This window comes from Rhinoderma darwinii, chromosome 7 (genome assembly GCF_050947455.1).
Source record: "Rhinoderma darwinii isolate aRhiDar2 chromosome 7, aRhiDar2.hap1, whole genome shotgun sequence".
Taxonomy (NCBI): Eukaryota; Metazoa; Chordata; class Amphibia; order Anura; family Rhinodermatidae; genus Rhinoderma; species Rhinoderma darwinii.
In genome coordinates, this window is record NC_134693.1 from 74,295,438 (window position 1) to 74,312,250 (window position 16,813).

The window sequence follows — 16,813 nt, forward strand, 5'->3', positions numbered from 1 at the left end:
TTGGCTGTGTGCTTAGGGTCATTTTTGGAAGGTGAACCTTTAGCCCAGTCTGAGGTCCAGAGCACTCTGGATCAGGTTTCCATTAAAAATATCTCTACTTTGCTCCATTCATCTTTGCCTCAACACTGACCAGTCTTCCTGTCCCAGCCGCTGAAAAACACTGCCACAGCATGATGCTGCCACCACCATGCTTCACTGTAGGGATGGTATTGAGCAGGTGATGAGCAGTGCCTGGTTTCCTCCTGACATGGCACTTAGAATTAAGGCCAAAAAGTTAAATCTTGGTTTCATCAGACCACAGAATCTTGTTTCTCACAGTCTGAGAGTCCTTTAGGTGTTTTTTTTTTTGCAAACGTTTGGTAAAGGCATCTGTGTGCTGTTCGTGATTAATTTCAATGGGAGCGTGATATGCAAAAAAACGCACTTGAAAAAGACAGTGAGTTTCACGCAACGGAAACACGCTGCGTGAAAAAGACCATGTCTGAATGGCCCCTTTGAATTGTATAGGTCCGTGTGATGGCCGTTGTTTTAACGGTCCTAACACGGACGTATTCAACGTTTGTGTGAATCAGGCCTAAGGCTGAGTTCACATAGGGCGGATACACTGCGTAAAGTTACACTGCTTATCCGCCCTGTTGGCCGCAGGGAATTCTGGACGAAAAGCCGCACCAAACTGTGATGCAGTTTTTTGCCCAGATTGTCCGCTGCAGAAAACTTCAGCATTTAGCAGGCCGGCCTCCTGGGATGACGTTTTGAATTGGCTGCAGCGGTCACATGGGATGAATCGTTATGCCAGGAGGTCGGCCTGGAGGAAGAAACACAGGCTTCTGGGTAAGTATTCGATTTTTTTTTTCTTTCTGAGTTTCGTGATTTGCAGTGGAAACTATACAATTCCGTCGCAAAAAGCCATTTGCGGATTTTACCACCCTATTGAATTCAATGGGGGATAACCCACAATAAATTCCGCACCAAAGGTCCATTTCTGAGTGGTCTTTCCGCTCAGTATTTACGCAGTCTGTGGATGAGATTTGTCCTATCTATTCCACTTTGCTGCTACTGTATTACGCTGCAGATTTTTTCCGCAATGAATTCCATTGCAGGAAAATCCGCAATACTTACGCAACGTGTGAACTGACCCTTAGGCCGGTTTTCCACGTAGTGTAAACGATGCGGAATTCTGTGTGGAAATTCCTCAGCATTTACAGCAGCAGCAAAGTGGATGAGATTTAGAATATCTCATGCCCATGCTGCGGGAAAAAACTGCAGCGTAAACGTTAATAAATTGACCTGCGGTGTGGAATTTATGTCTACAGCATGTCAATTTATGCTCCATTTTATTGATTTTCCATTCCGGGTTTTCCCCATTTAACTCAATAGGGATGCAAAACCCGCAACAAACAGTCAAGTGTTGCGACTTGCAGCAAATACGCCACAAAAACGCAACTAAGAAAAATAAACTGCCTTATACTTAACTCTGACGTTCTGCAGGCCGGTCTCCTGGGATCTCTCCGATTGTTTTACAGCTAGAACTGCGATCCTGGTGTCACATGGAAGATTAGAATCTCCCCTTTCATATGCCACCAGAACCGCTGATATGGCTGTTTGAAGTGATCCCCCTTCCCTCTAGACTCTCTCATACTGTGTGTGAAGCAGCTTCATGCTGATAGGACAGCGTCAGAGGCTGTGAGGAGGCTCCACCTCAGGAGAATCGCTGCTGTTACCTCCCAGTTGTCTAATAACGCTCAATTTACATATTTAGAAAAAAGCTCATAACTTTTAAAATAACACTTTTTGGCACACAATTTTCTCTAGCATTATCAGTGTGACCTTGCCTATTAGATTAGCTAGGAGATAGGGCATTACTAAACTAGTGACAGATCCTCTTTAAATAGACATTTTATTTATTATTATTTTTTTGTTCATTTAAAAGATAACTCCATGCACTTCTTCTTTTACAGAAACTGCAGCACAAAAAAACCCAGAAGTTATTAAGGAGCAAGAGGAAAGACCTCATGATGGACACAAAGAGCTGGAGAACAAAGATGAGCCACAAGCAGAGAAAAGTAATTTATCTGTCTTCTTTTCACTGTTTTATAAATACAGGGTTGACCATTTATTTCAAACTAAGGAATTATACAACCAGCAGAAAATTCATGCTGATTCCGAAGCGTTTTCTGTGTCGCAATTTGCGTAAATTCCGCTTGTAAAAAGACTCCTATTGTATTAAATGGGAAACCGCCCCATTGTTCAAATAGGCGAAATTTTCAGCCAGCAGATTTTATAACCGCATTGCTGGAAAAAAAAGTTTTCACATCTAATTTACTTGAATCGGACAGCCGTTATACAGTGGTCAGAGCGTTTGGCTTCCAGCACTCACCCCTGCATCGCTTTCGGAGCACGAAGCCAGCTGGAGCAGCTGTTCGGTGCAGGGTCCATGTGTCAGACCCCCACCGGTCATATTCTGATGGCCTATCCTGTAGCTAGGTCATCAGTATAAAAAAACATACCTATGTATGCCCGAACAACAGGAAATATGGTAAGACAGCCCTAGGGTCCTTCAATAGTCCCTGGGCTGTCTGCCTATATATGGTATGGCCCTCGATCGCGTCACAGGAATTCCCTGTGACTCGATCCAAATGGGCATCCTCCTTTCTCATTTTCCCCTGAATGCTGCAGTCAGCTTTGATCGCAGCATTCTTCAGAATAGCGGCGGAGATGAGAGGTTTCCCTGATCTCCGCCGTTATAGAGCAGGGCTGCGACTGTATAATACAGCCATTGGTCCCGCTCCTGACAGGAAGTGCGCGCGCGGTCAGCAGGAGGTGATGCGGCCGGCAATGCTCTAATGAGCGTCGGCACAGGCACTGAAGACAGAACATGGAGGTGCTTTGCAGTGCGCCCGCCATATTCTGTCTTCCGTGCCGCCGTTCATTGGTGCAGCGCCGGCCGCACACATCATCTTGACGGCGCGCACTTGTCAGGACTCAGGAGCCGGGAAATGGCTGTATTACACAGCCGCAGCCCCGCTCTCATACATTCATGTGTTACTATACTTAGCTGTGCGGCCACACAGCTAAGTATCAAAATACATGAAATAACAGTATCGAACCGTTTGGGAATGCACAGTATCGAAACAGTATCAAAGTTTCGATGCATCGTGCATCCCTACCACGTACATTGCCGTGCACCCGATGCGTGTTTTGCCGAAGCTTCGTCAGGGGGTGGCGTCATAGGCTAAATTAACCCCTTTTTAAATACCCCACCTTCATCCCAATTATCTCTAAACTACATCACTGTATATCTTACAAGAAGGACCTTGACACATCCTTTTGTACCCATTTCACCTACCGTGCTTCTTTCTTTCTCCCTCTTTTTCTGTGAAGGTTGTACGCTCCATTTTATCATATTTTCGTATATTTTTAACTTGTTGATTAGTAAAGTTGTATCTAATTTTTATGCTTAACTCCTTAGTGACCACCAATACACCTTTTTCACGGTCACTAATGTGCCTTAGGCTAGGCCGCCGCCTTTTCACGGCGGCCCAGTCTAAGCCCTGCAAGGGTGTCCTGTGCAGGCTGGAGCCGGGGCTCGGTTGTCTGATAACAGCCGGGCTCCTGCTCCACTGGCCACAATTGAAGTTTACGTTGATCGCGGCCGTTTGACCCGTTAATACCCTCTCTTACACATCGGCAGCCCACAAATGCAATCGTGGGCCTCCAATGTGGTGTCATGGCAGCCAGGTGCCTGATAAAAGCCCCAGGTCTGCCCTGGGCATATGCCTGTTAGGATCTGCTTTAAAGGAAAGGATGGTTGGATCCAGCGTTGGTAGAGGTAAAAGGAATCTTTTTCCAAGTTTTAATTATTCTTATTAAAAAATATAGGGTATTCAATAGCGTATATAGTATCTTGCAATGAACAAAGGTGTAAAGGTGTTCATTGCAAGATACTATATACGCTATTGAATACCCTATATTTTTTAATAAGAATAATTAAAACTTGGAAAAAGATTCCTTTTACCTCTACCAACGCTGGATCCAACCATCCTTTCCTTTAAAGTAATTTTTTCGTGTGCCACCACGAGGATCCGAGCGCCAGAATTACCCATCACAAAACAAGCAACTTTTACAAGGTGAGCTGGAGAAATCCTCCCTATATTACCTGTTAGGATCTGCTAATAGATTGCCTGTAAGATTTATGCTGACAGGCAATAATGCTTTGGTGTACTTAGTATACCAAAGCATTATAGCAGCGATCTGAAGATCGCATAGTAAAGTCCCCTAGTAGGACTAAAAAAATAAGGAAGTAATGTGAAAAAACATTTTTTTTCTTCCATATAAATAGTAGTTTTATTTAGTAACAGTGTAAAAAAAGAAACAAAGCTGCACATATATGGTATCGCCGCAACTGTAATGACCCAAACAATAAAGTTAATATGTAATTTAAACCGCACGATAAACACCGTAAAAAAAATATTATTTTTTTCCATTGCCCCCCCCCCCCTAAAAAAGTCAGAATAAAAGTTAATTAATAAGTCCCACATACTCCTAAACAGTACCAATCAAAACTAGATCTGGTCCCGCAAAAAACAAGCCCTCATATAACTACATTGGCGGAAAAATACAAAAATTCCGGCTCTTGGAAAGAGACGATGCAAAAACAAATAATTTTAGTTCAAAAGTGTTTTTATTGTGCAAAAGCGGTAAAACATAAAAAACCTATACATATGTGGTATCACCGTAATCGTACCGACCCATAGAATAAAGGTAACTTGTTATTTATACGCATAGTACCATGGTAGAATTTCAGGTTTTTTTTTAATAAAAAAAAATTCTTTCTAAAAGATCTACCCCAAATTGGTGCCATTAAAAAGTACAACTAATCCTGCAAAAAGTCCTCATGCAGCTATGTCGACAGAATAAAAAAGTTATAGCGCTTTGAATGCGACTATAGAAAAACGAAAAAAAAAAAAAAGCTTGGTCGTTAGGGCCTAAAATAAGCTGGTCACTGAGGGGTTAAAGGTTGTGTTGTCCTATATTTATATATATATATATATATATATATATATATATATATATATATATATATATATATATATATATATATATATATATATATATATATATTATTCCCTATCCTGAGATATATCTACAGGGTTTACTAGCAGATCGGAGTCCGGGGTTCCGATAGCTGCTTTGGCAGGCCGGAGGCCTAACAATGGCCTCCTGTCTGCAAAGTAACGGAAGTCTGTTAGGTCCCGCTCGGAGGCGGGGCCTAAAAGACTTCCATCCCCAAAAACATGGTGGCGCAGGTTCAGAAGCTGAGCCTTCAACATCAGTCTCCGGTTTCAGCTGTATGTTACAGCTGACACCCTGCTGTAACGGCAGGGAACAGAGCTAGCTGCGTTAGATGCCACGATCAAAAGCGATAGCGGCATCTTAGTGGTTTGAAGCTGATCAGCATCGGTGCAATGTGATCACAGGGTTACCAATTGTTGCTATGGCAACTGGAGGCCTAACAATGGCCTCCTGGTCTGCCACGTATGGAAGCCCATTAGGGGCCTAATAGGCTGGCTTTCATTGAATAACTGACAGCTCGAATGCATTGCACTACGTGGGTGGTGCAATGTATTCGGGTAAGGCATCATTTACACGAGCGTAATATACGCGCGTGCTTTTCACGCGTGTCGTACGCACCTATATTAGGCTATGGGGCAGTGCAGACAATGCGTGAGTTTTGCGCAGCGCGAGTGCGTTGTGTAAAACTCACGACATGTCCATTCTTTGTGCGCTGTTCGCGCATCACGCACCCATTGAAGTCAATGGGTGCGTGAAAACCACGCAGGTCTCACGGAAGCACTTCCTTGCGAACTGCGTGGTTCGCGCAACAGCTGTCAAACTCTGAATGTAAACAGAAAAGCACCACGTGCTTTTCTCTTTACAAACACTAAAACGTAGTGTCATAATGATGGCGGCTGCGCGAAAATCACACAGCCGCGCATCATACACTGATGACACACGCAGCTGTTAAGTGCCTTTTGCGCACGCAAAGCGTGTAAATCAGGCCTAAAGGTCAGAAGTGCAGGGCTTCAAGTCCCCCAGTGGGACAAAACAAAAGAAATTAATAAAAATGTTGAATGAAAGTGTAAAAATAAGTTTCAAGTTCAAAAAAACAAACACTGCCTTTTTTTTTTCCTGCAATAAGTCTTTTTATTCTAGGAAAAAATTGAAAACGTTAAAAAAAAGAACACATATAACTACGTAACGATCAAAACTATAATCCTTTATTTTTCCAACACGGTGAAAACCGAAAAAAATAAAAAACAATAGCCGAATCGCAATTTATTTTTTTTTTGTCACCACTCCTCACAAAACATAGAATAAATATCGGGACTCAAAAAGTTAATTATTTGTTTTTTTAAAAAGTGATTTTATTGTGCAAACACTGCAAAACATTAAAAAAAAATATATATACATATGGTATCGCCGTAAGGCTGGGTTCACACAGAGTTTTTTGCAGGCAGAAAATCTAGTTTGGAATTTTGAGGCAGATTTTGCTCTGCCTGCACGCCATTGAGCGCCGCGGACAAAAAACGCCGCCATATACGCTTTCTCTGCCTCCAATTGATGTCAATGGGAGGTCAGAGACGTTAACGCCCGAAGATAGGGCATGTCACTTCTTTTTCCCGCAAGCGTTTTCCGACGCGTCAAAAATCTTAGTGTGAATTGACCCTAATCGTATCGACCCGCAGAATAAAGTAAAATTAATTTATAGCGCACTGTTGCTTGCCAAAAAATGGAATAAAAAGTGATCAAACAATCGCATGTACCCCAAAATGGTACCAATGAACTACAAATTGTCCCGCAACAAATAAGCCCTCACTTTTTCAATGGAGGAAAAATCAAAAAGTTCTGGCTCGGAACTTATATGGCAACGGAAAATTTGCAGAGTGTTCCAAGAGCGGATAGGATTGGGCACCATTTGTCAGTGCGACACTGGCCACACATCTGTGGATTATTATTTATTTACTGCGATATTATGCCCTGATGTACTCTGCCCAGCCTACGTATGCCCCCACATTATAAACTGAAATACCAATAATACCCCAAACAGAAATACCACCAAGCAAAATCTGCGGTCCAAATGGCGCTCCCTCCCTTCTGAGCCCTACCTACAGTGTGCCCAAACAGCAGTTTACGTCCATATATACGGCATTACCATACCATGGAGAACCCTCTTAAAATTTTATAAGGTATTTGTCTTCAGTGGCACAAACTGGGCACAACATATTGTGCACTAAAATTGCATATCTGTGAAAAATGTCGATTTTTACTTTGCACCATCTGCTACGCATTTGTTTCTAACGAAAAAACATGTCAGTGCTGTGAAAATCACCAAAATAGGCCTCAAATGCACATGTTGCTCTTCTTCAATTCTGAGAACTGTCATTTGTCCAGGCAAATGATAAATGCAATGAGGGGTGTCCTTTCTAAAATGGGATCACTTCTTGAGGCTTCCACTGTACTCTGGTACCTCAGGGTTTTGCAAATTCAACATGGCGCTCAAAAATCTAATCCGCAAGATCTGCCAAATAGCGGTACTGCCTTTCTGAGCCCTGCCGTGTGTCCAAACAGCAGTTTATTACCTCATATGGGGTATCGCCGTAATCAGAAGAAATTGCTTTACAAATGTTGGGGTGCTTTTTCTCCTTTATCCCTTATGGAAATGGAAAAATGCAACATTATAGTGTAAAAAAAACTGTTGATATTCATTTTCACTGCCTAATTCCATTCAGAAAAAAAACCTGTGGTGTCTATATGCTTACTATACCCCTCGATAAATTCGTTGAGGGCTTTAGTTTCCCAAGTGGTTTCACTTATGGGGTGTTTCCACTGTTTTGGTCCCTCAGGAGCTTTGCAAATGCGACATGGCACCCGAAAAACCATTCCAGCAAAACTTGAGCTTCAAAAGCCAAATGCCGCTCATTCCCTCCTGAGCCCTGCTGTGTGTCCAAACAGCAGTTTATTACCACATATGGGGTATCGCCATAATTGGGAGAAATTGCTTTTCAAATGTTGGGGTTCATTTTCTCCTTTATTCCTTGTAAAAATTTCCAGGGTCATGCAGAAAAGATGTCATTTTCAATTTTACTGCATAATTACACTAAATTCTCCCAAAAAATTGTGTGGTCAAAATGCTCACTATACCCCTCAATAAATTCCTTCAGGGGTCTAGTTTCCCAAATGGGGTAACTTTTGGGGGGTTTCCACTGATTTGGTCCTGCAGGGGCTTTGCAAATGTGACATGGCACCAGAAAACCATTCCAGCTAAATTTGAGTTCTAAAAGCCAAATAACGCTCCTTCCCTTCTAAGCCCTGCCGTGGATAAGAACATAAGCTTATGACCACATATGGGGTATTGCCGTGCTTAGGAGAAATTGCTTTACATATATTGTGGTGCTTTTTCTCCTTTCGCCCCTGTGAAAATGAAAAAAACCGAAGCGAAAACTACATTTTATGGGAAATAATGTTGATTTTCTTTTCATGGACTACTTCCAATTCTGCAAAAAATTTGTGGGGTCTGTGACCCCATAAGGGGTGTAGTTTCCAAAGTGGGGTCACTTTTGGGAGGTTTCCACTGTTTTGTTCCCTAAGGGGCTGTGTAAATTCGACATGGCACTGTGAACCATTCTATCTAAATATGAGCACCGAAAGGCGCTACTTCCTTTCACAGCCCTACCGTGTGTTCAAACATACGTTTATGACTACATATTGGGTATTTCCGTAATCGGGACAAATTGCTTTACAAATGTTGGTATGTTTTTTCTCCTTTATTCCTTGTAAAAATGAAACCGTATGTTTTTATTGGAATTTTTTTTTATTTTTATGGCTTCATTCAAAGATATTTAGCAAAACAGTGTGGGATAAAAATGCTCACCACACCCCTAGATTAATGCCTTGGGGTGTGTAGTTTCCAAAATGGGGTCTTTTTAAGGGCTTGTTCTATGTTTCAGCATCACAAGACCTTTTCAAACCGGACATGGTGCCTAAAATATTTTTTAATAGAAAGGAGTTTTTAAAATCCATTAGGTGCTCCTTTGCTTCTGAGGCCGGTGGTTCAGTCCAGTAGCAAACTACAGCCACAAGTGGGTTATTTCTAAAAACTGCAGAATACGGGCAACAAATATTGAGTTGCGTTTCTCTGGTAAAACGTTCTTTTACAGAAAAAAATTATAATAAATGAATTTTGGCAAAAAAAAATGAAATTTGTAAATTTCACCTCCACTTTGCTTTAATTCCTGTGAAACGCCTAAAGGGTTAAGACGCTTTCTGAATGCTGTTTTGAATACTTTGAGGGGTGCAGTTTTTAAAATGGGGCGATTTTATGGGGACTTTCTAATATATAAGGCCCTTAAAGCCACTTCAGAACTGAACTGGTCCCTGAAAAAATAGCCTCTTGAAAATTTGAGAAATTGCTGCTAGAGCTCTAAGCCTTGTAATGTCCTAGAAAAATAAAAGGATATTCATAAAAACGATGCAAACATAAAGTAGACATGTGGGAAATGTTAACTAGTAACTATTTTATGTGGTATAACTTACGTTTACATTTAGAAAAATGCTATTTTTTCCAAATTTTCTCTAAATTTTGGTGTGTTTTTTTCCACAAATAAATATTTAATTTAGCGATAAATTTTTTTCACTAACATAAAGTACATGTCACGAGAAAAAGTAAAAGCATTCCCAAGTTATTACCACATAAAGTGACACGTCCGATTTGAAAAAAATAGGCTGTGTCCACAAGGCCAAAACTGGCTGTCTCCAATGGGTTAAAGAGTATCTTGACTTTCTGAAAACGTTTGATATGCCATAGGGACCTATCAAAAGTTTGGATCGGTGAGGGTCCCAGTGTTGAGACAGTCACTGAAACGAATGTGCTGAGCTGAGCGCCCTGCACCGTCAGCTGTGATCAGCGCTCATTATCCGCTTGAAGACCGCTTACATAGAACATCTATGTAAACAGTCTTCAGCCTGAATTGACTATCACAGCCGAAGGTGTGCGGCGCTCAGGTGAGCGCTTCTGTACCTTCACCACTCAAAGCTTTTGATGGCTCTCTGACATTTCAAAAGTTTACGGAAATTTCAGTTGCTCTTTAATAATTCTGGATTAAGGTGCTGGATTAATGCCGTTTTTACTGTAGATCTTTTGACACTGAGCGATTTTTATGCTTTGTGTACTGCAAATGAAAGCGGTCTACTCCTGACTAAATTAGTAAGTGGGCAATTTACTAAATGACAGTTCTGCAGTGTTCAGGAAGGAGGTTTTAGAAAGTGTTTTTGCATTTAAACATTAGCTAGAGAATTAGCTCCTCTCCCACAGTATAAATGCAGAATTTTGCACATGCTCTCATCTGCACAAGCACTTCTAAGCATAATCGGTTATGTGGAAATATCGTGTAACCACATACCCAATGACATGCTATAAATTATAAGCTAGTTCCGTGCAATAGGGTGGCCCACTTTCTCAAAACTCGTGAATGCTGTGAAATTAAAAAACAAGGTAACAGGGTAAGTTGCACAACAAGCCATTTGGTGATGGTTGCCTTACTTGCTTACGTCTGGTTTTACCTTGCTTAGACATTCCCCGTATTCTGCACTACTAGGAAATGTAGGGATGGCCTGAAACAAATCATTTATTTAAAGTCATCGCTCAATCGGACCCCCATCAATTTGTTAGCAATGGCATATGCTAGCTATGTGAAAATCCCTTAACCCCTTAAAGAGGCTCTGTCACCAGATTTTGCAACCCCTATCTGCTATTGCAGCAGATAGGCGCTGCAATGTAGATTACAGTAACGTTTTTATTTTTAAAAAACGAGCATTTTTGGCCAAGTTATGACCATTTTTGTAGTTATGCAAATGAGGCTTGCAAAAGTCCAAGTGGGTGTGTTTAAAAGTAAAAGTCCAAGTGGGCGTGTATTATGTGCGTACATCGGGGCGTTTTTAATACTTTTACTAGCTGGGCGCTCTGATGAGAAGTAACATCCTCTTCTCTTCAGAACGCCCAGCTTCTGGCAGTGCAGACACAGCGTGTTCTCGAGAGATCACGCTGTGTCGTCACTCACTTCCTGCCCCAGGTCCTGCATCGTGTCAGACGAGCGAGGACACATCGGCACCAGAGGCTACAGTTGATTCTGCAGCAGCATCAGCGTTTGCAGGTAAGTAGCTACATCGACTTACCTGCTAACGCCGATGCTGCTGCAGAATCAACTGTAGCCTCTGGTGCCGATGTGTCCTCGCTCGTCCGACACGATGCAGGACCTGTGAGTGACGTCACAGCGTGATCTCTCGAGAACACGCTGTGTCTGCACTGCCAGAAGCTGGGCGTTCTGAAGAGAAGTGGATGATACTTCTCGTCAGAGCGCCCAGCTAGTAAAAGTATTAAACACGCCCCGATGTACGCACATAATACACGCCCACTTGGACTTTTACTTTTAAACACACCCACTTGGACTTTTGCACGCCTCATTTGCATAACTACAAAAATGGTCATAACTTGGCCAAAAATGCTCGTTTTTTAAAAATAAAAACGTTACTGTAATCTACATTGCAGCGCCGATCTGCTGCAATAGCAGATAGGGGTTGCAAAATCTGGTGACAGAGCCTCTTTAAGGACACGGACAATTTTAGCCTTGAGGACAGAGCAATTTTTTTAGATTTCCCTCTTTGCGTCCCGACGCTCATAACTCTTTTATTTTTTGTACGACGTAGTTGTATGAGACTTTGTTTTTTGCGGGACGAGTTGTACTTTATGTAGGTACCATTTTTTGGTACAAATACATTATCGTTTAGTTTCTATACATTTTTATTTTGGCGAAAAAAGCAGTACCGGAGCAGTTTTAATATTTTTTTTTTACACCATACACCGATCATCATAAATAATGCTATACATTTGTTGTACAGGTTGTTACAGTCGTGGCGATACCAAATATTTCTATATTATTTCAGGTTTTGGGACTTATATTTTTAAAAGTTTATTTATTATAAAAAAAATGTGTGTTTCTGTGTATTTTTTTTACTTTTTATTTATCATAATTTTTTTTTTACATTCATTTAACTTTTTTTTTTTAATCCCATAAAGGGATTTTCATTTTTATTTTGTAACTGTAATGTACTGGCATAGATCTATATGCCAGTACATTAGCCTGTGTACTGATAGTACACAGGCAGTTGTTAGGGCATACCTCAGTGTGCCCTAACAGGAAATATGTTCAGACAGCCCTGGGGTCCTTCAATGGACCCTGGGCTGTCTGGCCATATGAGTTGTGGGCTTTGATCGCGTCACAGTTATTTTCTGTGACGCGATCAAAGTGCAGTCCCCCCTCCTTGAACGCCGCGATCAGCTTTCATCACGGCGTTCAAAGGGTTAACGGCGGAGAGAAAAGGTTTCTCTCTGCTATCAGAGCGGGGCCGTGGCTGTGTATTACAGCCATTGCCCCGCTCTCGATCGCGCGCAGGGACGGCTGTCACACAGGACGATGATGCTCGTCCTAATGCGCAAAGTACTCGCCGCTCAGGACGAGCATTCTCGTCCTGTGTCGGCAACCAGTTAATGACGCAGCCTATTTTGGAACAAAGGTCTTTGTTTTTTCACCTTTGCGTTCTCAAAGTCATCATTTTTTTTTTTTGTCAAAGTAGCCATGTAAGCCTTGTTGTTATGGGACAAGATGTATTCTTTAATGGTACCATTTTGGGGTACATATAATATAGTGTAGCATTTCTATAAAAAAAAAAATATTTGGCGGGGAGGTAGGAAAAAAAGCTGCAATTCTGCCATTGTTTTTGTGGAGTGCACAGTGCGTTAAAATTCGCATGATGACTTTATTCCTTGGGTCGCTATGATTACAAATAAATATATATATATATATATAATACATTCCAATACTTTATAATGCTTGATGCCATTTGTCAGATGGTAAGACCGCATTCAAAAAAAGGCTAGATTATTATTTTACTGCCATTACTATTTTTTGGGGTAGGGTATTCCATAGCTCAACTACGCCAACTGTAAACCTCTCCGCGTATACGTCAAAAGTACCCATAGGCTATATCGACGGAGGCCAAAAGATTGTCCTTTCGACCTTTGTCGGGAAGTATTTGTTGAGTTTGCATTTTATTTTTTGCAGGTTAGAATAGCGTAGTCAAGCGCGCTGTATACATATATAGTTTAGTTTACCGCATGTTTTTTTATACTGTGGAAGAATTTGGGTGAAGGGTGTATTAGTCAGGAGCTTATTAATAGCTTTTCATCAGATATTAATTTAACAGATCCTATAGTAGCCTATGGGTAATTGACATTTCATTAGGCTTCAGTCATAGCCTCCATTTAACATATATGATGGGATCATTTCTCGGTGGTCAAATGTAAACCATAAAACACTGTGAAAAAGGGATGTAGGCCAGATGTGGCGGATATTTTCCGCTGCGGATTTCACTCCAAATCTGCAACTAATCCACCATGCATTCCGTTGTAAAAATCTGCAACAAATCCGCAACAGAATTCCATTGATCACAAAATCTGCAGTATACCCTCAACTCCCTGCGGATTTACCCCCCCCCCCTGCTGCATGTTGATGGGGTTTTGAAAACCTCATCCACATGTAGTGTACTGTAAATTGCTGCGGATTTTCGGTGCAGAATCCGTCATGAATTTTTCCCCTAGGACTACGTTTACAGCAGCAGATTACAGTAGCAAGTGAATGAGATTTGAACAATTCTCATCCGCATGCTGCATACATTTTTAGTACCAAAATTGATAATCTGCGGATCCACAGTAAAATTCACAAATCCCGATAGAAATATATATTTTTTTGTTTCAAACTTATTTTAAACTAATACTCTCCTGGCACTACTATGTCTACCCTTTCCTGGTCCCCTGCCAGTCTCTGTACACCAGTCCTCCAGCGATTGTCTTTTCGACATTCAACTGCAGCCAATTACAGGTTTCAATGCAATATAGAAGAATGTATTTCACGGCACTCACCATTCAGTAAAATATTCTTCTTTAGGGCTTGTCCACACGTAACGGAATTGCTGCAGAAAATTTCTGTAGCAATTCTGCTGCAGGAAAAGCTGAACCATTTCCTGCGTTTTTTACTGCAGAAAATGGTGCGGATTTTGCTGCGGTATTTTTCAATGCTAGGAGATGGTGAGATCTTCAGAAAAACGCAGCCGTTCAGTCCACATTCCCCAGCAGGAATTGACGTGCTGCGGTACAAAAAGTACACACTGGTGAATTTCTGCTCGGAAATTTTGCGGGCTGTGTGTATTCAGCTGGGTATATTCTGACCGCAATTCCGGATGGAAGATACGTAGCAATTACGTTACGTGTGGACAAGCCCTTATTGAGGCAAAGGAAGGGCAGCGTGGATGTGGAGCACATCGCTGCCTTTCGTTTGCCTCAATAAAGAAGAATATTTTACTAAATGGTGAGTGCCATGGAATTTCTTTTATATTGCATTTTAAGCTCTTTTCACCACCTGTTGTGAATTAACGTGAAACCTGTCAAGGATTGCGCTGCGTGCATGGTGCTGGGACTTCTGGTGCTCCGAGAGCCAGAGCAGTGCAGGTCTCTTTCCTGGCCTTTTTGACCTTTGCACTTAAGGGTTGCAGCTGTCCAATGTGACGGCACGTTGTGTCTTCCTCTGGATTTGCAGCTAAAAATTTTCGCTGCAAATCCCATATGTGTGGACGGTAGCGTAAACGTTTCCCAATAAACTATTCGCTTGGACAGTGTCCTGAACAAGCGGCTGCTAACCACTAAATATGCTGCTGGTCATGCCGCACGTCCTACTATATGTCACATAATCTTCGTGTTCACTAAACGCATTGAGTCCCCTGATGTTGAGGTGGGCACATGATATACGATCACTTGCCATGAAACTTGAATTTTTACACCACACAACCTAAATTACATTCGTATTCATTATATTTCCGTCTAAACAGGTGAACTTTCCCGCCGGAAACGTTCTAAATCGGAAGATTTGGGCAGCCAGAGCACAAAGAGGAGGCGGTTTGAAGGTGAAGAGTATGAGGCCGAACTAAAGGTTAAAATTACAGCAGGCGATGATCTGAATGAGAAACTGCAGAAGGTACAGCAGTAGCGTTAAAATCGGATTGAAGTAGAATATTTAGAATGTGGCATTCGGGTTCAGCAAAACATAATTAGTCTTTGTAAACATCCTGAACTTTTGGTAAAAGCTTTTTTATTTTTTACATTTTTAGTGTAAGGATACGGGCAGACGACTCTCTGTGCACACGTGCTTATGATGTGTGTACTTGGCATATATAGTTTACTGCACCCGTAGACTGTTAAATCTTACATTATTGTTTCCTCTTAGGTGATCCAGAGAATGTTTGAAGAAAAGCTCAGTGCCTTGCAGTGTTTAGACTTCGACAAAGCAATAGCTGAACTGAAATCTAGAGTGGAGAGCATTGAATGCAAGAAGCATGAGACCTCTCTGCATTCCATGCAGGTAATGTTTTCGGCAAGTTCTGCTCGCTATTGAGTATTATTATCCTCGCTGCAATGTTTGGTGCAGTTCAGGTTTTGCTAAAACTGTTTTTTCTTTTCTTTTTAAGGCTAAAATTACTCGCTTAACAAAACGTTTTGGGGCAGCTAAAGAGGACCTAAAAAAGAGACCCGAGGTAAAATCTATTATTCTGCCACATTCTCTTGCATTTTACTAAAGTATTTTATACTTTTTATATTTAAATAGGAAACTTATATAATCTCCTCTCTTCGAACAGAAGGACTATATAGACTTCAATGTAAAAAGTAAACTTATTACTTTTTATTGCAATCTGTTTTGAAAGAGGTTCCTGGGCCGGAGCACATTCATTATTGTTAATTAGATCGGAATTACAGGGTTTTAAAGACTGACAAATCTAGATCGAGTTTGTCAAACTTTGTAAAATGCTAAGTCATTTGTGTCAGAATCTGTATACCGTTTTGGTTGTTTTTTCATTATAATATGTTAACCCCTTATAGTCCAGGACATTTTTTAGTTTGTTTTACACTCCCCGTGTTCTATGAGCCATAACGCTTTTATTTTTCCGTCAATGGAGTGGTGTAGAGGCTTGTTTTTTTGCGGGAGGAGTTGTAGTTTCTATTGGCACCATTTAAAGGGAATCTGTCACCAGCATTTCACCAATTGAACTTTACTTATCCCTCAGTTACCGCTGCTATCAAAAGTTCATTGCCGTTATCCCCTCTCCTAAACTCCTCCTCCAACTGTAAATATCAGTCTGCAAACATTTTGCGCCTTTTATCGTAATAATCCGGTGTCCCTTTGTACGCACACACCAGAATAAGACATCAATGCACAAGCGCAGTATTTTTTGTGCTGGGTTAAGGCGAGGAGCTGTCAATCAAAAGTAAGGAGGCGGGGTCAACTCGGAAAGACTTCAGGAATGAAGATTTGACTCTTTTCAAACGAAGATTTGACTCTTTTATGCTCATTAGCATACGGTGTGGAGACACTGAAAAACTGAATACTAAAGCTACAGAGCTGACTAAGAAGACAATTATAGGTTATATAGAAATGATTTTTCACCCACTACCACCTGGTATTGCTGGTTTAATAGGTGAAATGCTGGTGACAGGTTGCCTTTAAAGTACCATATAATGTACGTGGAATTGGAAAAAACTGCGATTCCTCCATTTTCTTTTGGGTTTTGCTTTTTTTTGTCTTACGGCATGTGGTGTAAACAACCAATTAACTTATTATACTGGTCAATACGATTACGGTGATACCAAATT

At 41.2% G+C, this 16,813-nt stretch overlaps 1 protein-coding gene across 7 annotated transcripts in view; it reads left to right on the forward strand.

Annotated features, from left to right (window-relative positions):
• ATF7IP (activating transcription factor 7 interacting protein) overlaps positions 1 to 16,813 on the forward strand; it is a 106,527-nt gene that overhangs the window by 47,778 nt on the left and 41,936 nt on the right. For all 7 annotated transcript variants that reach the window (XM_075833551.1, XM_075833547.1, XM_075833555.1 and 4 more), the window contains 4 exons: positions 1,959 to 2,063; positions 14,998 to 15,143; positions 15,393 to 15,527; positions 15,634 to 15,699. In XM_075833551.1, the coding sequence (XP_075689666.1) occupies positions 1,959 to 2,063; positions 14,998 to 15,143; positions 15,393 to 15,527; positions 15,634 to 15,699 (452 nt within the window). The remainder of the gene's footprint in view (positions 1 to 1,958; positions 2,064 to 14,997; positions 15,144 to 15,392; positions 15,528 to 15,633; positions 15,700 to 16,813) is intronic.